Consider the following 26,674-nt stretch of genomic DNA (forward strand, 5'->3'; position numbering starts at 1 on the left):
CGTCACGGGCGACGGCGCGACGCCTCCGCGTCACTCCCAGCGACGGCGGCAGGGTTCCGTGACGTAATGCCACCGCGGGGCTCCGGGCCGAGGGAGGCCCCCGAGAAGCGCTCGGGCGGCGGCCGCACCCGCCCGGAGCAGCAGCGCGCGCACCGGGGACTCGGCGCCCGGGGGCGGGGCCTCCCTCCCGCCTCCTCCCGTGGCCCGGCGCTGTGCGCCTGCGCGGGTAGGCCGCCAGGACGCCGCGTGCACGCCTGCGCCTCGCGTCCTGACGCTCTACGTCGCCGCCGCCGCCGCCTGGGCGTCCTGACTTCCGGGCGCCGCGGCCGCCATATTGCTCGCGCGGAAGCGCCGCCGCTGGGTGGGGGTTCCGGAGCGGCTGCGTCGCGGTCGGTGAGGCCGCCGCTATGCCGTCGTCGCCGCTGCGGGTGGCGGTGGTGTGCTCGAGCAACCAGAACCGGAGCATGGAGGCGCACAACATCCTCAGGTAGTTGGGGCCTCCGCCCTGGCCCGGCGCGCCCTGTCGGACGCCGGCCGGCCGGCCGTCCCTCCGCGCCCTCCCCCCGGTCCTGCCCGGCCGCGCTTCCCGGCCCGGGCCCGTGTTGGGCGGCCGTCCCGCTCCCCGCTCCCCGCTCCCTTAGGCCCGATGCCGGCGGCCGGGCAGGCGGGGCGGGGCGGGGCGAGGCGGCCGCCGGCTCTGGGCTCGCTGGTTCCGGGGCCGAGCGCAGCGCGGAGTCCACAAGGCTCGGTCGTCCGCGGGGCGCCCCACACGTTTCTCAGCGTCGCGGGAAAGTTGAGGTTTTGAGCCCGGCGGTTCCCGGTCGCTCAGAACTCTCGATAAACCCAAAGGCGTGGTGGGTTTGCCTCCGCTTTGCTGGCATGTCTGTGCGTCCGAAAACAGCGGACCTTCCGAGGCATCTCCACCCGGGGCGCCGAGTGCCGGGGCCGGGGTAGGAGTCCCCGAGGCGGTCGTGTCCGACGACGGTCTCCGGGCTGCTGGAAAACCCGCACTCCGTAACCTCGGGGTAAGGCAGGTCTTAAAAAAGCCAAAAGCCCCCAAACACCGGAACGGCCGATGTTGTTAACTCCGTGGATTGTGTGTTTGTCCCTGTCTACACGGAATCGTGAGCAGAAAAACGCCCTCCTCCCCAAAGCCTCCAGCCGCCGGCTTCCGGACTACGCGTGAGTTCGGTTTGCCCGTGTGGTTCGTATGTCAGTCCTGACGTCTTTCTGTGACCCTGGCGTTGTGTGTTTTTAATAAAAGTTTATCCCCGCTTGGTAAGTTTTCTCGTTCAAAATCACTTCGCAAAATGTGGAATTGACTGCTTGCGCCACAGTTGAAGTTGGGTAGACAGGTCAGCTCTGACGGGAAAGCGGAGCCGAAACTGCCTCTCTTGCCGAGGTTTCCCCATGGCATAAAGGACGACGGCGCCGCTCCTCTTCGGTACCACATTCCAACTTGAACTCTGCTCAGTGACTCGGAAAACCCAGGATTTCCTGCCCCTTCTCCTTTTTTTTTTTAAAAGATTTTATTTATTTATTCATGAGAGATAGAGAGAGAGAGGCAGAGGGAGAAACAGGCTCCCAAGGAGCAGGGAGCCCGACGCGGGGCTCGATCCCAGGACCCTGGGATCATGACCTGAGCCGAAGGCAGACGCTTAACCGACTGAGCCACCCAGGCGCCCCATTAAGATTTTACTTATTTGAGAGAGAGAGAGAGCACGAGCAGAGGGACAAGCAGACCCTGTGCTGAACATGGAGGCCAACAGCGGGCCTCAATCCCAGGACCCCGAGATCATGACCTGAGCCGAAGGCAGACGCTTAACGACTGAGCCACCCAGGCATCCCCCCCTTCTCCTTTTTTTAACGAAGGTAGAAGTGTCCGGGTTCCAGGATCTGCTAGTTAGTTAGGAGTCTGATTTTTCCTAACCTACCCCCACGCTGCCCACGGTATTCAGTTAATGCCATTTTTTGTTAGGATGGGATGCTTTGAACCTAACGATTCAGTGTGAAGGTTGTTTTTAAACGGAAACCTTTAAAATCGCAAACTTGTTTTAAAACGAGGAATGTGCTAGTATTAAGTTTACAGTCACTTAAAGTCCAGTAAACGTAAGGAAAAGAACGTAAGGTTAACACTCCGGGAAAGTTACTCAAGGAAAATGCGGTTTAACGTCCTCAGTTAGGACAGTGATCTGGAGACGGCCTCCTCCTGCTGGTTCTGGCTGGCGGGCTGACATAACGGAGTTGAGATGAAATCTGACAAAAGAGAATGTTTCTGACTTGAAGCAGCTTTGCAGTGAAGCCAGTTCCGAAACTTGCCCATCTGATACTTCCCTGAGAGGGCACTACAGGCGACATGTCCTTGTGTGGCTCACAGCAGCGGTAGCCGGCACAGCACTGGGTCTCCTTTGGAAATGGGGGCACAGAGGAACCCCTCCAAATAATCGGCAAGTCAAAGTGCTTAGGTGTGCTTGTACCCATTTTACTGTGTTTCAGATTTAGTCAAAAAGACTCAGAACGAAGGCAAAAGAGGTAAGTTTAGGGTAGCCTGTATTATTGACATCGTGAATGTGACATTAATGTAGACATAAGTCTTCAATTGCTAAAATACCTATACCTGGGGGATGTTTTCCTTTGTTAGAAAATAGTGTTTGTTTATAAAAAGATCTCTCTGTAAACAGAATACGTTGAAGAATGAGGCGACGACCGTTCCTCACAGGACCGGCGTGGCACCTTCTGGGTGTGTCCTGTGTGTACCTAAACTGAAGGGACATTAAAATGTTTGGTAATTTCTCTTCGCATAGTGTTAGATTTTAGTTCTTATTTTGACGTATTGAATTTGAATACATTTATTCGTATTGAGTAATGGCAGCGGTTACAAAATCAGGATACAGTAATCCAGAGGAATTCTGTGCAGCAATTAATTTTGTAGCCAACCCCAGCCTAGTAGACATTTTGGCTGTTTTTTATCTTTCACTCTTAAAATGTCAACATCCTTGTGCCATATAAATATTTTTGCACAGTTTTCTGATGGTTTCCTTGGATGAATTCCTAGGGGTAGAATTGCTGAGTCAAAAGGTAGGCATATTTTACATTTTCATATATTTTGCCAGACTGCCTTCCAGAAAAGTACCTATTTATAGAATTCCTGTTTTCTCAGTCTGAGCATTATTTTCATTTTTTCACGCTGCTAGGGCAAAAGAGGATCTCACCCTCCTTTAGTTTTGAAATAGCTATTGAGATGGAACAGGTTCTCATGTCATTTTCACTTTTGACAATTATTTGTGGCTTTATCTCTATTTGGATTATTTACAGCATTTAAAAGCATCTTTAGGAACTTGATATGGTGGTTTTGGTACTACCTGAGACCTTATGACCGTCAGGGCCTTACAGAGGATGTTTGTGAAACACAGGAAGACAAATATCAAAAGGAATGCAGTTAATTGAACCTGCACAGGGGGGTAGTTTTATTTTTTATTTTTATTTTTTTAAAAGATTTTATTTATTTATTTGAGAGAGAAAATGAGACAGAGAGAACATGAGAGGGGGGAGGATCAGAGGGAGAAGCAGACTCCCTGCCGAGCAGGGAGCCCGATGCGGGACTCGATCCCAAGACTCCAGGACCACGACCTGAGCCTAAGGCAGTCGCCCAACCAACTGAGCCACCCAGGCGCCCCTGGGGCGTAGTTTTGTTAATGAAACCTTTTTTATTTTTGCCCTATTGAAAATCAGCTTTGACTATTTTCTGACAAGTCAAATACAAATGGTAATAAATGTTGGCGTTTTTAGTCATAATGTTCCCTGGGGTGCTCATTTTTGATCTTTTGAGACTAAATTGTTTCAAATACCAGCCCTGGGAGCTCTTTAGGTTTTTTAGGAGTGTTTTCCACACAGGCTTCTGTTATTTGTACACTGTAGATTGAGATTTCCCTTTGGAGCCAATTATTTTTTATTCAGAACGATCTAGATGTTAAGGGCATGTTGATTTTTGGAAGTTCTCTGATTGTAGCCATTCAAAACAAATTTTAAAGACAGACTTCTGCATATTGCTGAACTGAGTTTTCAAGTCTCTTTTCAGTCCTAAGGCAGTGTGATTTGGGGAACATGAGCAGAGGCTGCAAATGAGGAAACCAGGTTGAGAGTCAGTCTCTTGAGCTGCTCTCTGTCAGGTGCTTTCTAAATGCCATTTGATTTCATCCACACTTAACACAGGTGAGAAGACAGTACCCAGAACAGGCAGCCCTTGCTTGTGAGTGACAGTAAGGATTTGGACATAAAGGGCTCTGGTTATGATGAGTAACAGCTGAGACTCCAGATGGGAAAAGCATGGGCTGAAGAAGGGGCTAGGGTGAGGGGAGGGCAACAATCAGCTTAAGGTCCCATGGTTCTCCAATTTGGGATAGGGCTCTCAAATCATGACCAGAGCATGTGGGCTCCCAGCCACACTGTGTTTGCGGCAAGATTGGATGTCCTCTCTCAGATGGGACCAAGTCTCAGGCTGCTTCTGGTTGTGCTGTAGGAGTATGCCCAGTCATAGTGCCGAACCTAATGCCCTGGTCTTGGACCCATTTCCGGAAGTCTCTTGTCCTTTACTAGGGAGGGATAGTCAGTTATGCCCTGAAGCCTCTCTGCCTGCACCTTTTGATATTTTGGTTCTAGGTATCCTTGAAGAAAGGAAACTGGGAACCATTTAAGAAGGTGAAAGGATTAGAAATCATGACTTTAAGAATGGCAGAGAATGCAGAAGAGGCGCCTACAGAGGAACACATTTGCCTTCCTAGGTTTTAAGGGACTGCGTTGTTTTTTATCTTCAGGAGGCAGAACTAAAGTGAGGAGGATGGGTGGAGGGGGGTCAGTTTTTGTGCAAACATGGATTCAAAACTGGGTAGACCAGGGTAACAGCACCAACAGCTAAAACATTCTTTGCTGCATCTCCAGTCTTTTACAGATGAGAACAGGTGGAGCCTAGAGCAGGGAAGATTGTTCAGCAGTTTCACACCTGTTAGTAACACATCCACTTAGGGTTGGAGCAGGAAAGCAGCACGTTGGTGGTCGTTTGTCGCTGGACCATCCTAAGTACCAGATCTTGAGGGCCTGCTGTGCCGGCCCTGGGTAGAGGGGGGACACTGGACAGGCTGACAGCAACCAGCAAAGCAAGGTGGCCAGCAAGAAGCCGAGGTTGAGGAAAAGCAGCTGTGGAGGGAGAGATGTCTAAGCCGGGGTGCTGACTGGGGGGGGCTAAACATAAAGGCACACTTGTCACAAGCTTGACACAATGATCTCATGCTTGGCTGCTCAGTTTTGTTGACCTTGTGGGAGGATAAGAATAAGGTGTAAACCCTAGAAAATATGTACTGAGATGTGTCTACAGCCCATGTTTAGCAGGTGATGATGTGAAGTTTACTGGCGCACTCACATTTCAGAAGAATTCATCTTGCGGTCTTCTGGCTGTGGTACAGTGACGTTGTGGGCAGGCCCCCGAGTGCGATGGCTTGTGAGCGGTTGGTTTGTGTTCTGTAAGTGTGAGGTCGTCACGTAGCAGCAGCGAGTGATGTGCCTGTAGGGAAGGTGACCTGGGATTGCGAGTGCATCGCGCCCTACTTAGAGTCACCGTGTGCTTTCTGCAGTTTGGCTGGAGGTCTAGGATTTCAGTCTTGGCCAAAAAAAAAAAAAAATGCTTGAAATTGATTAATCATCGCATTATGGGAAACAGAAAACATAACGTAACCCATGCTGTTAACTTGGATGTTTGCTTATGATCCTTTTTGATGTTCATTTGAACGTCATCATTTTACCGTTAGCCATTGGGATAACAATGGAAACAATTCTCTTTCCCAAAATTTGACATTTTCTGTGATAGATTCTTTATGATAGGGTTGTTGGTACTTGTAAAGACATTTGATAAACATTTTGTCTGGAAGCTTAGTTAAACATACAAAATAGTTGGCCCTTGAGACGAGGCCTCTAGGTTGTCAGGAATGTTTTTATGGCAGTGGTGCTTTTATGTAAGACAGTTGTCACGCTGCAGGTTGGGCTGCTCTGTCAGTTGCATCAGTTTTGAAGAAACGGCGCTGCTGTTGCTAATTAGCCTTTTTGCCACTTGGGAACATTCTTTTTTTTTTTTTTTTTTTAAATATTTTTTAGAGACAGACACAGCGAGAGAAGGAACACAAGCTGGGGGAGTGGGAGAGGGAGAAGCAGGCTTCCCACGAGCAGGAAGCCCGATGCGGGGCTCGATCCCAGGACCCTGGGGTCATGACCTGAGCCGAAGGCAGACGCTTAACGACTGAGCCACCCAGGTGCCCCCACTTGGGAACATTCTTTTGGGGGAAGAACAAACTGCACTTCATTTTGTTTTTAAATATACTTGACTGCCATTTCAGAAAATTGGGGTGGGCGGTGAGAGGCCCCTAGACTGTTCCTAATGTCGGGGGTCAGCTGACTTCATTCAGAGTCGCCCCTGTCCCTTTGGAGATCCAGCAGTCACCCCCTCGGAAGCCTTGTTAAAGATCAGCCAGGTGGAATGTTGGGCTAGATTATCTTTGGGATGATCTACTTTTACGGATATGAACAGACTAAAGTGGAGAATCTTCCACTTGGACACCTAATGCAAGCCTCAACCTACTGTGACAGAAGATGTGTAGAAGAGATAGGTGGGCCTGCCAGGTGGCATCGTCCAAGAGATTCAGACTCGGGCTGCCCCAGCAGGATGGGGGATGTGAGTCCCTGCACCAGGGGCTCTCCATCTGGAGCCTCCCAGGAGCCCTGTGGGTAGGTTTCAGGTGGCCTGTCTGCCCTACCCCAACCTGAAACACCCAGGGCCCTGTCCAGGGTCTCTGCATCACGGGGTGTGTGCTGTGAAGCACTCTGAGGTGCCCTGTCTCCTATTTCCCACTCCCCCAGGACCCCCTCTGCTCCTGCCCTGTGGCTTTTTCCATCACTGTCCTCTCACTGTCCTGTGTACCGGACGCTTTACCTACTTTGTCGCCCCCCCCCCCCCAACTGTCGAAGAAGAGGGAGTTGGGTCTGTTTGGATCACTGTTGTATCCCCAGCACATAGTAAGCTCTAGGAAACATTGTTGAATCAAAATGGAATGGTAAACCTGCCACCAGTGGAAGGGGTGGTGGTTTTTAGTTTTTGAAGCTTTAGTCCCATCCTTGGGGGTCTTATTTCTGTGGGCTCTGTGGCTTCATAGCACACGTCCCTCCTTTCCCCCGCCTGCTGGAGAGGCAGTGCCTTGACATACGGGTATTGGGTGTGCGACTGGCCCAGTGCCCTCGAAGTACACCAGCCCTGGACGCAGGTGAAATAGTCGGTGGAGTTGGCTTACCAGCGCCCAGGATACTTGTGCCGCTTCTGGGCTCCTTGCTTTTCCCTGAGTCACACAGGGAACTCAAAGGAGACTTGAGGGCTGGCAGGCTTCGAGGAGGGTCATGCTGCCGACCCAGGGTTAGTCTCAGGAGCGCATGTGATCGAGTGTCAGAAACATTGGTTATCTTGAGGGTTGTTTCAACGGTTCAGGTATACGTGGGCCTTGGTTTGCTAACCAGAAATCTGCTGTTAGCTGTGCTCTTTGTCACGAGTGATGTTCTGGGGCCAGCTTGCACAGCTTGGACTTTAGCGACGCAGGCACGTGACTCAGCTCTTACCAGCCTCAGAGGACTTGGGTGAGGTGTTGAAACGTGACAAGAATGCTCTTTTTTTTTTTTTTTTAAGATTTTATTTATTTATTTATTTGAGAGAGAGAATGAGAGACAGAGAGCATGAGAGGGAGGAGGGTCAGAGGGAGAAGCAGACTCCCTGCTGAGCAGGGAACCCGATGCGGGACTCGATCCCGGGACTCCAGGATCATGATCTGAGCCGAAGGCAGTCGCTTAACCAACGGAGCCACCCAGGCGCCCCGACAAGAATGCTCTTGAAGATTACTGTTCCGGTGTGTGCTTACTCGGTACTTCGTGTAGGTGCCAGGTGTGGGGGCTTCTCCTCCTCCGGGGACGCGGCGCCTCCCGGGCCTCTGTGCTGCTAGAGCTGGACGTGTTTCCACTCTTCACTTTTCCTGTGAATAATTGCAGATTTGTGGTGTGTGTGGCACCCCTCACCTTCTTCACATTGGCAACAGGACCCTGCTGGGTGGAGGGACACGCAGGTTGGCTCTTGTCTTTGGTTACATTCGGGGCTGCAGCGAGTGTCCTTCGGTGGGGCCGTTTGCAGATGTGTCTGCACGTGTCCCGTAGGATGGACTCGCAGAGTGGAGGGGACAGCGGTTTCCACTTGCTGGATGTTGGTGCCTTCTCCAGAGGCTCGCGAGTCCTCCGAGTGAGGTTTCCCTCCCGTGTATAATTGTTACTCATTTGCCGTTTGCCCGATACTTATGTGCCTGCTGTGTGCTGCTCTGGGTGCTGGGGACAGAGCAGTGAGCCGAAGGGACGATGTCCTTACCGTGTGGCGCTGATGAGGCAGTGGGAGAGTGCTAACCCATAAGCAGACTTTGACCTTTATAGGGTGCATCTCTTACGATGAGTGAGATGAAGCTGTTTCCTTCCCTGTGACTTTTAGGCCCATACCTTTTCCCCTCTGTGGGGTTTATTCATTTCATTCTCTATGTCAGGGTGTTCTCCACGTTGTCGCTGTTGACATTTTAGATTGGAGGGCTGTGGTTTAGCAGCCTCCCTGGCCTCTGGATGCCAGGAGCACCTCTCTGTTGTGAAAACCAAAAATATCTCCAGACATAGTCAAAACCTAGAAAAGCTTGAGACTGTTATCACGGGGATTTCAGAGCCAGATGGGCCTGTGAGAAGGATGGAGGCACCAGTGGAAACGTGTGTTCTCCGCGAGTCCTGCCGCCCGGGAAGTTCCTTCAGATGCAGAAGTTAACATGGTTTACAGATAGAGAGCTGTGATGAGAAGGCTGGTCTTTTTCAGACGCTTTTAACGCTTAAAAATTTTATTGACTCTGAGTTTGGAAGCTTGCACGTTCTACGCCAGACTAACTTTGGCACGGGACTGCAGCCGACCCGAGAGAGGTTATCCGTGGTGACAGGGCACCATAGGCCCTTATGTCTGTGAGGTTTGTTTTCAGATGACATTTGTTACAGTGCAAGTTGTCACTCACGGGCCGCACTTCATGCACACTCCCCGGGTTTGTCAGGAGACACATTTGGTCCCTTCTCTCCCCTTGGACTCCAGGTTATAAGAGTCTGCACAGCAGCTTGGGAGCTGCTTGTTCTGGAGCCTTGTGGCCGACGTGACCATGTAAGAGGCTGTGGGGGTGCCCCCGTGGGCCCGATGCCCCTGGGCTCTCAGTTCTGGTTTCCCGGCAAGCCCCGGCTCACAGGAAGTCGGGACTGGACGCGTGGCGCGTGCTCCCTGTGGTGGCGCGGGCTGTCACGTCTGTGGGAGTTTTGTAGAAGTCACACACTAGGCGGTCCTGTGAACCTGAACCCTCTGCAGAGGTCAGGGCAGTGGTCAGGTGTGTTCCAGAGGAAATCTTGCCTAACTCTGCATGTCTGTGGGGCCTCTGAGGGTCAGAGAGGTTCTGGAGGGATGCAGTGAACAGCTGTGGTGCTCACACGCCACCTTGTAATGCGTTAGCAGGCCCTTTGTCTTCTGTCTCGACTGGTTTCATCCAGTTTTTGTGTAATATGCTACAGGATTTTTTCTAAAGATTTATTTATTATTAGAGCACACGTGCACACACGTGAATGGGGGGAGGGCAGAGGGAGAGAATCTCAAGCAAACTCCCCGCTGAGCGCAGAGCCTGACACAGGGCTGGATCCCACGACCCCAAGACCATGACCTGAGCTGAAACCAAGAGTCGGACGCTCAACCGAGTCACCCAGACGCCCCAGTATGCTATAGGATTTTTAAAAATTTGTGACGAAAATGCTTAAAGTTAAGAATTTAAAAACATGTCCGTAGTATCAACAGTGACTCGTTTTGTCTACTTTCCATTTCACATTCCTTGGTTTTAGAATTTTGTGTCTTAATCCAACTGTGATTTTTTCTTCTCTGCTTCTGTGTCTTTCAGCAAACGGGGATTCAGTGTCCGGTCCTTTGGAACAGGAACTCACGTGAAGCTCCCAGGACCAGCGCCCGACAAGCCAAATGTTTATGATTTCAAAACTACATATGATCAGATGTACAATGATCTCCTTAGGAAGGACAAAGAACTGTATCCCAGTGGGTCGCCCTTTCAGAAACCCCACATGCTTGTCTCTGGAGGTGTCATCTGACGTGTGTGTCACTCTGCCCTCCAGTTCAGGGGTGCCTGTGACACGTGCTTAGCGGCTGCCTCTGCGTGGTGTGCTGAGTCCCGGCACACGTGACGCGGAGGTGGACGTGTAGGGCACGCAGGTGCAGACGTGGGGCCTGTGTTGACAAGGTGAGGGCGGGTTCCGGCGTAGCTTCAACAGGGCAGCGTAGGTGAGGAAGGCAGAAACCACAGGGTGGAGTTGCTTTTCGCACTGCAGGGCTGCCCGCTGCTCCCCTCCGCCCTCCGCCCTCCGCAGGTAGGTGTGCGAAGGCACACGTAGGCAGGCTGCCTCACACATCTCTGCCATGTTTGCTACCAAAGGAAGCATGTTAGAAGCACATAATTTGAGAGAACTTCATTTCAGGAAGAGGCAAAACAGACTGGATCTGCTACTTAAGACTCATGTGAAAGAAAGGTATTTTTTTATTATTCTTCATTTTGAGAGAGAGAGAGCGTGTGCCCAAGCGGGAGGTGCAGGGGGAGAAGGAGAGGGAATCCCAAGCAGACTCTGCGCTGGGCACAGAGCCCACCGTGGGGCTCAGTCTCACGACCCTGAGATCACAACCTGAGCTCAAACCAAGAGTCGGACGCTTAACCGACTGAGCCATCCAGGCGCCCCCAGAAAGGTATTTTTTAAACAAGTGTTATGAACGTGGCATCAGGCCGTACAGTGGCTCAGATCATTGTTGCCTGGCCTTTGCCTGGGGCGCTTCATGATCGCCCATGCTGCTTTGGGACTTCTGGGTCTCCTTGTTACAGTGAGGGACTTCTGGTTCTCAGGACGGAGCCCAAACATACGCCAAGTGAGAGGAGTATAAACACCAGAGAGAAAACCCTGTCCTCATGTTGGTGCTTTTGCAATTTTTAATAAACTACACGTGTTTTCTGTAAATCTATAGATTACTTAGTGGGGAGTGTGGCCCCAAAGGTCATTCTAGCAAAGTGTAAAACTGGACCCCGACAGTCACTCCATATGGCCCCGGTGCTCTCCTCTCTCTCCTACAATTAGAGAGCTGTCGGGGCGTTGAGGCCGAAGTGCCGTAGTGGGGCATGTGGGGCTGTCTGTGGGAGGCGGGAGTCCAGGACTTGCGGTGCGGCATCCCCGAGGTCGTCCTGGGAAGTCCTGGGTGCCCCCCTTTCCCAGAAGCCGCAGAGCCTGCGTATTTCTGGTGAGCTGTGCGCTGGTCTTCGTATCGCAGGGCCATGCACGGCTCACGTCCTTGGGCCAAGAGGGAGGGCCGGGCTCTGGCTCCGCTAGAGGCAGCATCTCGGAAAGGCTGCTCTCCCTGAAATTCTCCTTTGTGTTGAGAGCCGCCCTTAAGCCTTGCAGGGAAGTGTTGACCACTAGCCCCTTATCCTGGAGAAACCTGTGACCTTAACCCCAGGTTTTTCTAACTTGCTACGAACTCTTCATGTGTCTTTAAGCTTATCTCGAGACTGTGTCTGTTTTTGAAGATTCTTCAGCTAGCACCATTCATTTTTAAACTCGTACTCAACGAGAGAAACAAAAACAGATGATAACGCACTCATCATACTACCTTAGTTATTACAAATGAGGCCTTCTGACATTGGAGCTGACCGTGATCTTTCTGTTTCTAGGAGTGGGCAGCACTTAACCACTTTTTAAGACTGGAACAAGAGGGATTTGGAGTAGAAGGGTTGATGTGCGTGTCTTAGCAGTTCTGAATGAAGGAGCAGAGACCATATATATGCTCAGAATTCAGAATCTCCTTTGTGGGCTGACCTCGTACAGATGCACGGTCTCCCCACGGAGCATCTAGTCCAGGAGACGGCCACACATCGTGGGGAAGGTGTGGTGGTTGGGGGACATGGCTGTTCCCACTGTCACCAGCAGTATTTGCCTCCTGAGACCCTGCGTAGGAAGGTCGCCTTCACGGACCTCCCCTTTTGATTACCCCTCATGAGGCTCTGGGAGAGAGACACCTTTGTCGGTTTGTTGACTTCACTTGGGTGGGATTTTGTCCTCTAGGAAGGGTGCCGAGTACAGCCCTGGGCCAGTGAAGAAGGGGCATCTGCTCCAGCTGGGTCGGTGTGCACACTGGCAGGACTCTGGGGGCGGGGGCACAGGTCTTTCACGCCTGAGGGGAACAGAGGGAAGGAGGCGGTGGAGGAGGATGGGCTGTGTGTTGGGAGTCGACACCTGGCTTGGGAGGTGCCCCGAGGACTCGGGAGGGGAATACCTGACTAGCGATGGCTGTGGGGGGTGCCCTGGTGTTTTGGTCGCTTCTGCATTGGCATCTGAGACAAGAAGCAGAGAAGCACTAGAAGCCAGGTCTGTAACCTAGAATACTGGGGCTTCTGTGGAGGCCGGGAGGTGAGGCGGAGTGGCCTGGTGGCAGGCGTTGGGCTCCCCGTGTGTGCGTGCACAGCGCTCCTGAGGCTGAGTGTGGGGCCCTGACGTTATTAAGCTCTCAGTACGTTTTGGCCAGTGGTCCTATTCGTGTGAAAGCACCTTATTTCTGAAACTGTTTGGCTCTTTGTAGGTGGTTTTCCCTGTGGTTTTCTGTGAGCAGGGTGGGCCTCGGCAAGCGCTGGCCTGCGGTCCCTGCAGGAGGACCTGCCCCTGGGAGACCGAGGAGGCCAGGGACGCGAGTTGGGTTAGAAACCTTGTCAAACTAACCCTAAACTAATTAGTGAAGCTAGACTGGGCTGGTTACCAGTTCCCTGTGGGGATTATCTACTGTAGTACAGGGAATCCAAGTTGGCCTGACCCTGCGCAGGCCACCGGAAACATCCGGTTTCTCTCTAGCCAGGGGTGCCGTGGGTTTTATACAGAAGAGCGGTGTTGGGAGAGAGTCCACGTAGCGGGTGAAGTGCAGTCCGTGGGCGCCAGTGTGTCTCACGGGGCTGTGCAGCCATTGCCACGGCAGATTCTAGCACATTTTTAAATCTTACTTAAATTCAGTTAATTAACACAGTGTATCATTAGTTTCAGAGGTAGAGTTCAGTGATTCGTCAGTTGTAGACCACACCCCATGCTCATTCCATCACGTGCCCCCCTTCATGCCCGTCACCCCATTCCCCCTCCCCCCCCCCACGAAGACCCCCTGCCCCCAGCAACCCCGGTCTACCTTCTGTCTCTGGGTGTGCCTCTCCCACATGTTTCCTACACACGGAGCCCTGCAGCGTGTGGTGTCTTCTGGAGTGGGCTCCCCCCAGCATGTTTTTGAGGCTCGCCCATGTGGTGGCGAGGATCAAGCTATTTTTAAATGTAATCTTTTTTCTCTTAACCTTTTTGTCTTCCTTTGCCTTGGAGTTATTTTGAATACAGAGCAGCCTTAAACTTGGTGTTTTGCCCTGTGGGCTTCAGCACAGCTCCCAGGGTAGACTTCTGGAGTTTTTCTCCTTTTCCTTCCGGAGCCGTGCACCAGGCTGGAGCTGCCCTGGGCTACCCTCACTGAGGGAGCGGAGTCTGCAGCTGAACCCTCAGCCTGCCTGGAGGACCCTCGCCGGAACGAGAACATTGTTCCTTCTCCATGTATGAAGGGCCCGGCTGGGGCCTCACGCACAGGATCACTGGGCCCCGGCGGCGGGGGGGGGGGGTTCTGCATGAGGTGTGATGGGGAGCCCATCTCAGAGCTTTCAGTAGATCATCGCTTTGGGAACTACAAAATCACTTATCTTAAAAAGCAAGTAACTATATCTTTAAATAATAGTGGGATTTTTAATACGAGAGACCAGTTGCTCCTTAAACTCTTGATTGGAAACACAAGTAGAACGAGCACTTTCTGGGATCCTGACTTTGTCGGCGCAATTAGGAGACACTTGGGAGCCTGTATCCAGCACACTTTCCTAATTGTTCTCCCATCTTTTGTACTCACCTTAGGGATTTAGCCTTTTTTAAACCACATACTCATTTTCATCCTCTGGCTGTGCTGTCTTTTAGGCCTTGGGCTACTGTATGTGTGCAGGTGACCCCGAGCGACACAGGTGTGCCCTGCACAGGGCCACGGATGGGCAGTTCTCTTGATGATCCAGCACAGCCCTGGAAATGTCTTTTCTCATGATTTCCTTAACATTTTTTCTCCATATTACTTTATTCTAAGAATAGAGTATGTGATGTCTGTAAACTGTCTTCGTGCGCTGTTGATGTTATCAGTGAGGTTTCTGGTCAACAGTGGGCTGTCAGGTTTTTGGAGAGTCAGTCATACTTGGATTTTCGTCTGCAGGGGGCGCCCCTCACCCCGGTGTTGTTCAAGGGTCCGCTGTATGTATACCCGGTTCTTCACGGTGCACTTTTTCATGCTTTGGGGTAAAAGCTGAAAATAAAGATGATTTCTAAGATTGTAGATCCCCACAGCCTCCTGATCCCTGTTGTTCTGCAGTAGGGCCACTGGCCTTTTCCTTTTGTTGGGGTCTCCCCGGGCTCTTGTTTGAAGCTCAGCGTGCCTTCTCCTGCTGGGCCTGTCGTGGGAACGGTTCCTGCAGCTCAAGCCCGTGCTTTGTTAACCTGCCCCCAGACGGCTCGCCGCCCTTGAGGTGTCGGGCGCTGTCTTCGCTTCCGCCGTATCATCGGATCCTATCTTGTTTCACGCTGGTTGGCAGCTACGTTTTTAAGTAGTTTTTGAAAACAGTGTTCATCTGTTTAACAAATGAGCATGTTCCTAAGCCAAACACTGATCTCTAGAGAAACTCTCTTCTAGTTTTGCTGATATTTAAGCTTTCAGGTTTTAGGAAAGCACTCGTGTTTTAAAAATATAAATCACGGCCTTAAGATACTCCAGAGGAGGCAGAAGAGCCGCCATCATGTCTCATCTGGGGAGATGCCAGATGTTGAACAGAGACGGCTGGGTAGCTGCCAGGGGTCACTTGCGCGTCTGGGCGTAACAGAGCCACGCTGACCTCGCCCACGGCTTCCAGAGCTTGCCCAGGGCAGGGAACGGACCTGGTCTTCCCAGCCCACGGTAGGTGAGATGCTGACACCAGGCGTGTTGAAAGTGGGTTATGTGAAGTAGATCACACCTGTGGTTTCACATTGTCTGATAACCTCACAGGTGGTGGGAGGAGGACACTGTAGACCAGCCAGGACTCCTGGCCGCCGAGCCTCATGGTGGGGCAGCCGCTAGGATGGGTTCCTGTGGCTCGGGAGCTGACTTTGAAATTTCCTCCAGGGGTTCCCAGGTTCTCGTTTGTGCAACCCATGTGCTTTGCAAAAACTGCTTGGATTTCCAAAATGAATTTATTTCTTACTAGAAGGAAGTCCTAGCTCAAAAGCTTTTTATTTAGTGGTTCTCAGAGTGTGGTTCTGGGATTCCAGCTGTCCCCACAGCCCTTTCAGAAGATGCCAGGCTCAAAGCTGTTTGCTCTTTGCCTTTCCCACTCTCCCTCAGTGCGCCAAGGGCTCTGTCTGAGGCTCCCACCTACCGCCAACCAGTCCTCCCTCTGGTGGCTGGTGGGCTGTGTTTGTATTGTTGTGAAGACCTGCGACAGCCCCGGGGTGGCCCCAAACCTGCCCCCTCCCGGAAGCACTGGGCTCTGCCTCTCCAGCTGTCTTCTTCCTCTCAGGACAGGGAGGAAGGGGGACAGTCAGAGGTGCTGGGTGCAGTGGGTCCCTGTGAGGCCTGTGGAGACCAGACCTGCGGGCTGTGGTGAGGCCACCGTGTGCCACTCCTGTCCTCCAGTTTGCCAGCTTAAGAGCAGCCGTAAGAAATCTCTTCCTTCCATACTCTTTAGTGCTTTGCCCTGAAAACGGGCTGAGGGGTGTCTCCTGTATCCATACAGGTCAGGGGTGGCCCGGGTTCCCGCGTGTCCCCCTTTACTTGGGCCTTTCCTCCTTGCCCTCTGCTTGGTAGCACTTGGCATGCTTCTACATGTGTGATCTCCTTTGGCCTTTCGCCCCTGAATCTAAACTCGGGCTGGCGCGGCCTGTGGCACGTAGCCAGCGCTGGATGGTGGAAATCAGGTCAGCTGCCGTGAGCTCTGATGGGGGTGGGCTCGGTGGGCATGTGGGAGTGCATGCTCTTCCCAGGGCCGGGGGGCCTGGCCAGGCCTTGAGCGGGAGGACGTGCAGGGGGTTGAGTGGGAGGGCTCCAGGGAGATGCCAGGCCGAGCAGGAGGTGTGGGTCTGGGTCCCAGTGGTCCTTCCAGCGACAGGCACGGCTTTTCCACCAGCCTCGGGGGCCGAGTGCCCACTGAGGGAGCCCCGAGTGGAGACGCTGCTCCAGCTGCGTCCCCCTTGGTACAGACGACTGCATTTGGGAGTGTAGAGTGTAGGCACCACATCAGGGCGTCGTCCTGCCCACACTGTGTCGCCAGCAGATGCCCTCAGCCCTCTGTCCAGAAGGGGCTCCCAGTGGGTGTGTGACCTCTAAAACAAGGAGCCTCGTCAGAGTGCCTTGGAGGACACACATCGTGAAGAGTGGGAAAGAACTGTCATCGGCACCTTCGTCGGGGTGGGCCTGGTTGCTGCCCTGGCCCCAGAGCAGGTCTGAGCCACACGTTCTGCACCTGGACGATGGGCCTCTTCCGGGACAGCAGCCGTCCCTGTCCCAGCCCCACTCAGGGCACACTGGGCATCACCATTACCCCCAAGAGTAAGATTTTGAGGTCTTTATAAGGAAAAGCCCCTGCCAGGCCCTGTTTCACGCAGTTCTGGGTGCATCCCAGGTAGCGGGAGATGCTCAGTGACGCCCTTCTCTCTCCATGGCCTCTGCTCAGCTTGGATTTCTGCTGATGGTGACCCTCGCCGTCCGCTCATCCTCGGCCACGGATGTTCTCCCTACTGGCTGTCCCCGCTGTCCCCAGAGGCCTGTGGCTCTGGCCTCCCCTGCTGGTCCCCATGAGGAGTCCGCTGGGGGCAGGTGGGTTGGTTTACGGTGACCATTGGCCCCTTGGATGGACTCCTCATCCTCCCTCCGAGGTAGACAGGTTTGTTGTGCCAAATGCGTTGTTTGGACGGTGTCGCAGCTGAGCAGGGGCGGGGTCAGGCGGGGACCGTTTCAGCTCAGTGACCACCTTGGGCTTTGTTTAGTTACTGTGTCCTGTTCCGGCTTTTGGCTTACCTTTTTTTTTTTCCCCTTTTTTAAGCTTCTTAAATTTTGTGGTAAGACAACTATTTTTCTTTAAATCACTTAAGTAACTAGAATTTCAGTGAGGAAGAGGGTCTTATTTTTCCCTTGTACTCGGTTGCAGTAATGTTGGACGTCTGGGTTGCTGCAGACCGTTCCCAGCCCGCAGGCTGCTGCCTTCCACCGGCAGAGCTCCGCGCGCGTTATCCCCGCGGTGGCCGCCATCCCCTGCTGCTGGACTCAGCCTTCCTCCCCACGGGGGGCTTGGTTGGGACTTAGTCCAGTCTCAAACCATTTATGTAGAAAAGACATGGTATTGCAGACTAAATTCATAATTTTAAAACTTTTTTTCAGAAAGTTTCAAAAAGTACGTGTTCACTAAAAGTCTTCATCTTCAGGCTCAGCTTTTTGTTTTGAGGTTAAAATTTTTATAAAATTAAACAGCTGGGGATAGGTGCGCGTGTCTGTGAAACAGAGACTAAGGGGGGGTTGCCCAGCCAGCTCCGTTGGTGGAGCTGTGACTCTTGATCTCCGGGTTGAGACTTTGATCTCCATGGTGGGCGTAGAGCCTGCTTTAAAAACACACACACGCACAAAGTATTTTTCCCACTGTAATTTATTTATTCAGCCATGTTATTTTAAAAAGTTTTTTTGGCGACCATTCAAATTTAAGTGAATACAGTGTTTTACCCTATCTGGACAGGTGGTCATCTACTACTTCTGTTATTTAAAAGTCTCCTATAACTTACTTAAACTCAGCCTTGCTGGACCGTGCATTACGGTGGACCCTTGTCATCTGCTCACATCTGCCGACTTACAGCGGCCAGGAGTGAGACCCTCTCTCTCTCTAAAGCTGGACGAGCCTCAGGCGAGGTCCTGAACTTTGACCCCGCTATCCCCATCTCCAGGTTTTGGAGCAGGTGGCTGCCGGCACGAAGGATCGAAGAATTGTCCGGCCAGTACTTTGAGACCCCGTTCAAAGGGGGGCGTTTCCTTTGAAGAAATGGGATGGCTTAACCCTCCCCTCCACAGTCGCCGATGCTTGGTGCAGATCAGCTGGAGGGGAGCAGAAACTGCTGTGCTGCGTCGGGGGCAGTCTGTCCACGCGGGGCAGCCGGCACCTCCCAGAAGCATCTGTTCCAAGCAGCACAGCTTGCAAAGTGCCAGCTTAGGCAGATCAGGCAGCATCTTTCTGCGCGCCCCGAGCCAATCACTCAGATGAGACGAGAGCTGCCCCCTCCTCAGAACTGGAACGGTCCCCAGTGAGGCTGGGGGCCGCCCTGGACGATGCTGCGACTGGGGCTGCTGCCACAGGCACGTGCACAGCGTGATCGCAAACGCAGAGGCCTTCGTCCCAACACGTTCTCTGCCAATGTTAGCCCAGCAAAAGGGACTTCGCCGCCACTGCGATTCTGTGTGCGGTCGTGGGCGCCTCTGCCTCGGTGTGCCTGCTGTTGGTCCCTGCTGCCCGCGGGCCTCGCCTCCCAGGCCTGGGTCCCCACTTAGAGCACTCGCATCGCCACGTGGCAGGTTGGTGGCCCCGGGAGGCCTCAGATCCCCACACCCTGAATGTGCAAACCCAGAGGCTTGCTTTCCTAATGTTCTTTATTTTTTCACCTGAGTAACATTTGTGCCTAAAAATGGTGATGTTGACATCTCCTGGCGGGCTCCCGGGGGCTGTGTTCTCCGGGAGGTGCCGAGCTCGTGTGTCTGCAGGGTCCATTGTGTTCCTCACTGTTCGCTTTGGGGACGTGGCCATTTGACTAACGTGAAATGATCCTGGAAGGTCCGCGAGGAGGCAGGCGTGTGACTGCCACTGCCTGTGGTTCTTGGGGTTGTGTTTTTAAAGAGGCCTTCGACGAAGCCCGGGAGGTTTTGTTCCAACAGATTCTCGGTGACACGGCCCACACAGCGTCCGGCCCTGGGCGTGTGGGGCCGGGCACCGCTTCACGCTGTGGCCCTGAGCGGACCGTCCTGGCCGCGCTGTGTGGGCCGGGGGTCGGGGGGGGGCAGCCACCCGTGTGTCCACTGAATGCTGGAGCTCGCGGGGCCGCAGGCCCGCCCCATTCACACCTCAGTTGGTGCTGATTTGAAGTGAAGGCAGAAATGTTGCAACTACATGATCCTGAGATCTGAACTAAACACTAATTGTTCCTGCGATGGGTGGGAAGACCCAGTTCCCCGTTGAGGGGCTGCCCTTCCACCGGGTACCTGCAGGGCAGCAGGTGCCTAAGAGACTCCAGCTGCATGTAGGGGGTTCCCTGGACGCCTCCCCCCCTTCTCACGTGTTGCACACTCCAGAGGGAAGCCTCGGGGGCAGGAAGGGGTCCCGGTGGATTCTTGAGGCCAGCAGAGAAGAGAAGAGAGAAGGGCAGGCTCCTGACTGAGGGTTCTAATTTCTTGGGCCAGGGAGTTTTCCCTCGTCGTGGGTTTGGGATTGGGAGATTGCCCTGGGCTTCCCGGGAGCATGGCCCTGCTGACCTGGATGCTGTATTCTGTCCTCGAGCCTTTGGGGGGCTTTCAGAAGCTCCACACACCCCTGGGGCACAGCTGGCTGTCGTCCGTCTCGGGGCCATGGGCCTGGGTTCAGCACAGCGGCAACCCTCTCAGCGTCACCCACGCCCACAGCTGTGTCTGGAGTGGCCCCGGTGGCCCAGCCAGCAGGGCAGGTGGCTGGCGCTTGGGCACTTCTGAGCTGAGCTGCCTTTGAGGATCTTTCCCCAGAGGGGACTTGGGTCCCCACATAAGAATTCTTGTTCCATGTCTTATGTTTCCATTTGATCAAGCCTAAAATCGGAAGTAAAACTAGATTATAGGATTCAAAAAGATGAACAGGTTCTCTAGGTGTGGCCCACTCTTGGGAATCCTCAACTACATAGGATTTGGGTTCACATCCAAGGCCAGAAAGTGGAAAGACCTGAATTAGGCATGGCAGCGTTTGGGACAGCAGGTGGTGATACCCCACCGGTGTGTCCTCGGGGCTGTTCGCTCAGCATCTCTGAAATAGGCTTGCTTTTACTGGGCGAAAATCAGTTTGGTCCAGCCAGGGCCTGACCCTGCCGCCATGAGCGTGTTAACCCCTATGGTGGGTGTAAGGGGAGCCCAGGGGCCCCCCAGGGTGAAGCTTCTGGCTTCCCCTGGTTGCAGAGTGGGAACACTTGGGGCCTGTGGGGCAGTGGCACTCTGACAAGGTCTGAATTGTTCGTTGGATGGTTAAGACCCCCGAGTGTTTCAAGAGGATCCTTTCTGTGCTCCCTGTGGTGGGACACAGAGCACCAGGTCTCTCCCTGGGCCCTCCCACCCTCCAGGTGCCCCCAGATCTGTGCCGGCCTCGCAGCTGTGGGAGGGGGTGGTTGGACGGACGGACTCACGTGCTCCTTCACCTGTTGCAGGTGAGAGCATGAAGACACGTGCCTTCTGAAGGCCAGGGGCTAGGAGAGCATGGTGGCTCCTCGGCCTCAGACCACGTTGCTCAGCGGGGCGGGGGTGGGGGGCCTCACCCAGAGGTCTGCATTGCACAAGAGCCAGAATGCGTACCTGTGGCTTCATCCCCATCTCCTCGGCCTTCAGGAGGTATCTCAGGTTCATGTGGAGGCTGAAGCTTCACTAGGAGCCTCCCCCCGATCCACCCCAGGGCACTTTTGGTCAGGGTGCTGGGGAGAGGGGGCGCCCGCATGCCACATCCTATGCCCCCACCCACCTAGGAACCCAGTTTCCTAGTCCGGTCAAGGGAGCTCGTTTCTCAGGAGGGTGTGACCTGCTGGTGAGACTCTGGCCTCCTGCCCTGCCGTCCCTGGCGGCGCCGTCCTGCCTTTGGGAGTTGGCTGGCCGCTCACTCAACACGGGCAGCCAGGCTGGTGGCTGGTCCAGGCCTGTGTGTGCTGGGGTATCTCGCTGCACTCTGGTGGCTGTCACATCCTGTTCCTGTCCTCGCGTGGTTTCCAGGGGGGCTCTGGAGCGGCCGGTGGGTTTGTGGGTTCATCTCCAAGGGCTCCTAGCTTGTCCACTTCCACCTGGCCCAGCCCGGGCCTTGCATCACTGTTGTTTGCCAGAAGACAGTCCAAATGGGCTACTGTTGCTACTTTCCTCATCCACTGCTGAGGGTTGGGGTTTGATCCCTGAACTAGGCACTTTTTCTTTCGTTTGTTCTTCTTCTATATAAATCACTGAGGCTTAAGTAAAGGAGGGGCAGTTTGGCGGGGCCCTAGGGGCACTGCTGCGAGCGCCTAGTGGCCCCATCCCTCCTCAAGGGCGGGGCCTGGGAGCCAGAGGCGAGCTGCAAGCCGCACGCCCCTGGGTGGCGGTCTGTCTCCCGGGACGCGCTGGAGCTCGGCAGTCTTCGTCCTGCCGGCGGAGTTCGGGCAGCGGGACCAAGGGCCCTCCTGACTGCTTCGGCCGCCTCTGTCCTCCCTGTTCACACAGGGGCCTGTTCCGAGCCGTGTCTTCACACTGGACTCGGACGCCAAGCGCGTGAAGGGCCGAGTGCTGCTTGGCCTGCGTGTGGGCTCACAGCCGCCCCGGGTGGGCGCAGAGCGGGGCAGGGGGGTGGGGGCGGGGGGGGGTGGGCCGGCAGCGGGCCCAGCCCAGGGACATGCATCATGGGTGGGACGCTTGGCTAAAAAATGACCAGATGGAAAAGCACCTCCCGGCTAACAGTCACATGTCTTTTCAACTTAGAACTCTTCTGTAGACCGCTTGAATACATTCTGGAAGTTCTCTAGAAAGGCAGGAAATGTATTTTGAATAATAGGAGCTTAAGCAAATTGTTGTAACTTAACATCTGGGAAAGCCATTAAATGTATCACTCAGAAATCCTCAGTCAGCTAGTCTATGTCTCTTTAAACAGAATTAATGAGGTGCTTATCCCCAGCTGTCAGGAGCGACCTTTAGAGACCATGGCCCCGTCTTTAGGGCCTTTGTCCCAGTCTCTTGAGGGCGATGAACCCTACCCCTGGGGCCCTGAGTATAGACCGGGCCACTGGGGTTGGGTGGGGGTAGGCCGCACACCTCTGCTGTGCGTGTCCCCTCAGCCCCGCGGGACTCTGGGCCCTCTAGGCTCTGGGCCTCCCTCACTCTCTGTTTTCAGTTAACCTGGGGCTTCTGCCCCCTGCACCCTCTTCTTGCTGCTGAAGTTCCCTTTCTTGGTGGTTTCCAGATTTTTCTGGTACTGCTGTAACTGAGCAGATTTGGGGAGACTGGCTTTGTCTTTGCTGAAGAGCTTGTGCTCAGTGTGAATGGTCACCGAGTTGCTGCAGGAGGAGTCAAAGCAGCAGGTTGAAGAAAGGAGAGCGAAGGTTGCAGATATCAGGTCTCTGCTTTCTGGAAAGGGGTTGGTGTGAAGGCTGTGGCCAGCCTGGCAGGCTGAGGTGAGCGTGTGTAGAGATGCTGGTCAGGGCCAGTCTGCAGGGCTTAAGGCAAGCGCCTTCCCCACGGGCTTGTCTTCTGCAGGACCCAGGGGGCGGGCACGGCCCACTCCCCAGAACTGCCTCAACCCTTCCGTTGCTTCGATGCACCTGCTGGGGAGGGCTGTGCTGGTATTTGCTCAAGGCGCTGAGCTGGGCGGGGGTTTAGGCGCTCCTGGGTTTGAGAAAAGTCTTTCTAAAGTTCCTTGACTCTAGCACTTAGCTATACGCAGAATGGCATCTTACATATGTTGGACAGAAATAAGAGGATCAAGCCGCGGCCAGAAAGGTTCCAGAACTGCAGAGACCTGTTTGATCTGATCCTCACCTGTGAAGAGAGAGTGTACGATCAGGTGGTGGAAGGTAAGGCTGCAGACCGAGTGTGCCCGGAGTGCCTGGGCCACTTCGCCCGTCATGGCCTCAGTGGCCTCCCTGGGCAGGACGTGCAGCTGCTTCCAGGGCTGGGGAAGGTGGTCAAGGCCGTAGAGAGGAGGCCCCCAGCCTGTAGGGCCCACCTGAGGATGGAGGTGGGGGTGGGAGATTGTAGCCTTCGGCTGGTCATGTTCATCCATGCAGAACCACCTGTGTGTTGGCTGAGCACATAGTGCAGGTTTTAGGGTCTTTGGGGTGCATGAAGAGCATGTGTGAAACGAAGGAACCAGGGGCCTGGTACTTGGTGAGTGAAAATGCTGTCGGATGCTCTACTCCAGGCAGCCTGGCTGTTGGTGAGTGAGACCAGCTGGTCGGCACGTTGAGGCTGATGATCACCAGGTGTCCTTGAATCACACCGGGCTTGGGAGTGCTCGGCCTGGTTGACCGCCCCGGGGCCAGGGAGCAGGTGCCCTGGTTCCACGGCCTCTGACCGCCGTGTCGTCCTGGTCCCGTTAGATCTGAATTCCAGGGAGCAGGAGACCTGCCAGCCAGTGCACGTGATCAATGTGGACATCCAGGACAACCACGAAGAGGCCACCCTGGGGGCGTTCCTCATCTGCGAGCTGTGCCAGTGTGTGAGTGCCCCGCCCCCGTTGCTGCCGCACGCCTGCTCTGGCCCAGGGGCCCAGGTGTGCCTGCCCTGGGGTCCCCGGGAGCAGTCTCTGCCGGAGGGATGACCAGGACCATCTCCTCCTGACACACAGGTTTTACCAGGAGAGGGGCTGTCCCGCAGTTTAGTTCGTGTTCATGTTGGGGTAATTTCAGATGTTCAAACCCAGATCAGCACAGGGCACCCATCGACCACGCGGCTTTGATTTAAGAACTTCTGTGCTTTTTCTTCGGGTGACGGAAGTGCAGTGTCCTGCTCAGTGTCTGGCCGTGTGCCCACCAAGGGCTTCTGCCAAAATCCCAGTCAGGTCTAGCAGAGCCCGGGGGCCCCCAGAGCTCTGTGGATGCTGTCATGTCCTCTTCTGCACCCTCAGGACCTGTCGGTCCTTGGCCTTCCCCGAGTGGCCCTGGGCATCCTGCCTTGTGTGGAAAACCGTAGGGGCTTTGCAGCTACTATGCAGCTATGCCCAGAGCAAAAACATTTCCTCTTAGGCCTGGCAAAAGGACCTATCCAAGGAGAGACCCATATGCCTTGTCCTATAGGTTCTGCCCGTGAGATCTGCATTTAAGTCAGGTGACTCTGAGTGACAGAAAAATGAGTGAAACGTGGCTTAACCAAGAAGTCCAGAGACAGGCAGGCCTGGACTGGTTTGCCACGGGAGGGGCCCAGGTCCTCCTCTCTCGTTGCGTCCAGCACAGCTCCTGTTCCCAAGATGCCTCATGGCCCAGCATGGCTGCTGAAGCTCCAGCACTTGTGCCCATGTTCTGGCCATTATGCAGGAGAATGGGCTGAAGAGGAACACAAGTCCCAGAAGTTGCACATGTGACTTCCATTTGGGTCACCTTGACAAGCGAGTTACAGAGGGGCTGCTCTTCACTTCGGAGTGGCACTGCTTACAGGCCAAGACTCAGGCCAGTGAATAGCCTCAGCCATGGTCCAGCCCATACCAGCCCTGAATCAGCCTTGAGCTGGCCGCTGGCCGCACCTCCTCCTTTAGGGCAGTGGTTCTCCACCAGGGGACGTCCCGCCACATCTGCACACATCTGTGGGTCTCACAACGTGGGGGTTATGCTAGGGGCAGCACTAGGATGGAGGCCACAGATGTTCAGCTGCACTGCAGAGCCTGGGCTGGCTTCGTCACTGGGTGCCTTTGAGCAAGTGACTGCACCTTGGCAGAGTGGGGGCAGGGGGGGCCGTGAGCTTCCATATTCATGTACAGGGGGCGTCCGAGGGCAGGCCCGGCTGCAGGCTCCCTGCCTCCCTTCCCTGGTGGGATCGCCCCCAACCCTCTGTCCTCAGGCCCCGGCCTGGGGTGGGTGGGAATGAGTCTGCAGAGCGGAGGACAGCACAAGCTCATCAGGTGTTGCCCTCGCTTTTGCTGGGGGCGGGGTTGGGGCCGGGGCTCAGGGTGGCCTGTGTGCTCTCCCCAGATTCAGCACACAGAGGACATGGAGAACGAGATCGATGAGCTGCTCCAGGAGTTCGAGGAGAAGAGCGGCAGAGCCTTCCTGCACACGGTCTGCTTCTACTGACCCACCTGGCCTGGCGCCCGGGGCGCCACCCACCCTCCTGAAGCCGTCTTTTTGAGCTTCCTTTTGTTAATACTTTTTCCTTCCTGATATTTGTCTTTACTTTTAGGTATTCTGCCGGCCACGGCAGTGGTACCCAATAAACTGTGCATAGGAAATGCAAGGACACACAGATGCCAGATTCAAAACAATCACGTTTTCTCCCTCCCGCTTTTACTTATGAGTGGGATGTTGATTGTAAAGGTTTTTTTTTTTTTTTTTCTTTACCCAGAAAAGTAAACAACGGTTTATGGTACATTTCCCTCATGCATTTGTGGCTTTCATTGTGGTCCCTTCCCCTCTGCTTCCCAAACTTGCTGGAATGTACAAATAACCTGAATAAAGCAATGGGCTTTACCTTGCTAGGAAAGAATCTGCAGTTGTCCAGTAAATCCATGTTGCTGGTCGTTTTCGCTTTGTCCTGAGTCCCCAGCTGGCTTGCTCCTGCCCAACTGCCACAGGTCCCTCTGGAGGGACCCCTGGGCCTTCTGAGGTTGGGGGATGGGGGCACCAGGGCCTGTGGGGCAGCCCAACTTCCTAGCAGGATCCTGAGGTCCTGCTGCCCACGGGGACTGCTGGAAGAACGGAACCCTTCTCCCTGTGGCACCTTCTCCTGGGGCTGAGATCGTTGTCCCCCAAGGAGTCTTACTTCCGCACGACCCCTCCTGACCCCTAGCTGTGGAAAACCTCAGGTCCCTGTGGGGAAGTGTCGGGGACTCCCGCGTGGCAGTGCTGTCTTGGGGCTGTGGATGACAGCTTGGCTCAGGGACTTTTCCCCAGGCTCCCAGGATCATGGGGCAGCCTGCTGAGAACCATGGACACTGGCCTGGGCTTCCAGGCTGCCCAGTCCCGGTGCCTGGAGCTGACCCCTAAGGGAAGTTGGGACTGAGGCTGGCCTTGCCACCACTGTGGGGCATCCTTTGTTTTTTTGCTGGGCCATGTGGCCATGGCTTTGGAGTGACCTCCCTGGCAGCTCCCCAGCGGCCCTGCAGGGCCCTCCGCTAAAGGCAGGCACTTGCTGGAGGAAGCCGGGTGCCAACCAACGTGCCGGCGGCCCCGAGGCCCAGGAGGAGGGTCTAGGGACGAACCCCAGTGCCCTCTCCTGGACCGCTCGGTCTGGTCTGGACGTGGCCCCAGGGTCCAGGGGCGCTGGGCAGGCTGAACCAGGGCCGGGCCGGGCCCGATGGGGACGAGAGCCCGCCCTGCGGCCCCCGGGGAGGGGTCCGGCCGGCAACGCGGCGCGGGGCGGGGCCCGCGGGCGGGCGGCGCGGCCCCTCCCGGGAGGCGGGCGCGGAGGGCGGGCAGGCAGCGGAGGCCGGAGCGGCGCCGAGCGCGCGGAGGGAGGAGGCCGAGGGCGGAGCGGAGCGCACTGGCGCGGCGA

At 54.8% G+C, this 26,674-nt stretch overlaps 1 protein-coding gene and 1 long non-coding RNA gene across 2 annotated transcripts; both read left to right on the forward strand.

Annotated features, from left to right (window-relative positions):
• Nucleotides 1-303: 303 nt before the first annotated feature.
• Nucleotides 304-25,666, forward strand: SSU72 (SSU72 homolog, RNA polymerase II CTD phosphatase). The gene is made up of 5 exons (XM_035020019.1): nucleotides 304-487; nucleotides 10,029-10,172; nucleotides 22,907-23,046; nucleotides 23,572-23,690; nucleotides 25,156-25,666. Exons 1-5 carry the CDS (start codon nucleotides 408-410, stop codon nucleotides 25,255-25,257), a joined length of 585 nt encoding a protein of 194 aa, XP_034875910.1. The 5' UTR covers nucleotides 304-407; the 3' UTR covers nucleotides 25,258-25,666.
• LOC118020111 lies at nucleotides 10,180-20,329 on the forward strand. Its single transcript, XR_004681816.1, has 2 exons — nucleotides 10,180-10,382; nucleotides 13,635-20,329. It is a non-coding gene; the product is annotated as an uncharacterized LOC118020111 (long non-coding RNA).
• Nucleotides 25,667-26,674: the final 1,008 nt, after the last annotated feature.

This window comes from Mirounga leonina, unplaced genomic scaffold, assembly GCF_011800145.1.
Source record: "Mirounga leonina isolate KUSES-001 unplaced genomic scaffold, KU_Mleo_1.0 Mir_173, whole genome shotgun sequence".
Classification (NCBI taxonomy): domain Eukaryota; kingdom Metazoa; phylum Chordata; class Mammalia; order Carnivora; family Phocidae; genus Mirounga; species Mirounga leonina.

Bases quoted from the DNA above. Each gene is read 5' to 3' on its own strand.
- SSU72 (XM_035020019.1), top strand. From the start codon at position 408: ATGCCGTCGTCGCCGCTGCGGGTGGCGGTGGTGTGCTCGAGCAACCAG. The intron at 488-10,028 runs GTAGTTGGGGCC...TGTGTCTTTCAG, and splicing joins GAGGCGCACAACATCCTCAG to CAAACGGGGATTCAGTGTCC. The intron at 10,173-22,906 runs GTATCCCAGTGG...TCTAGCACTTAG, and splicing joins CTTAGGAAGGACAAAGAACT to CTATACGCAGAATGGCATCT.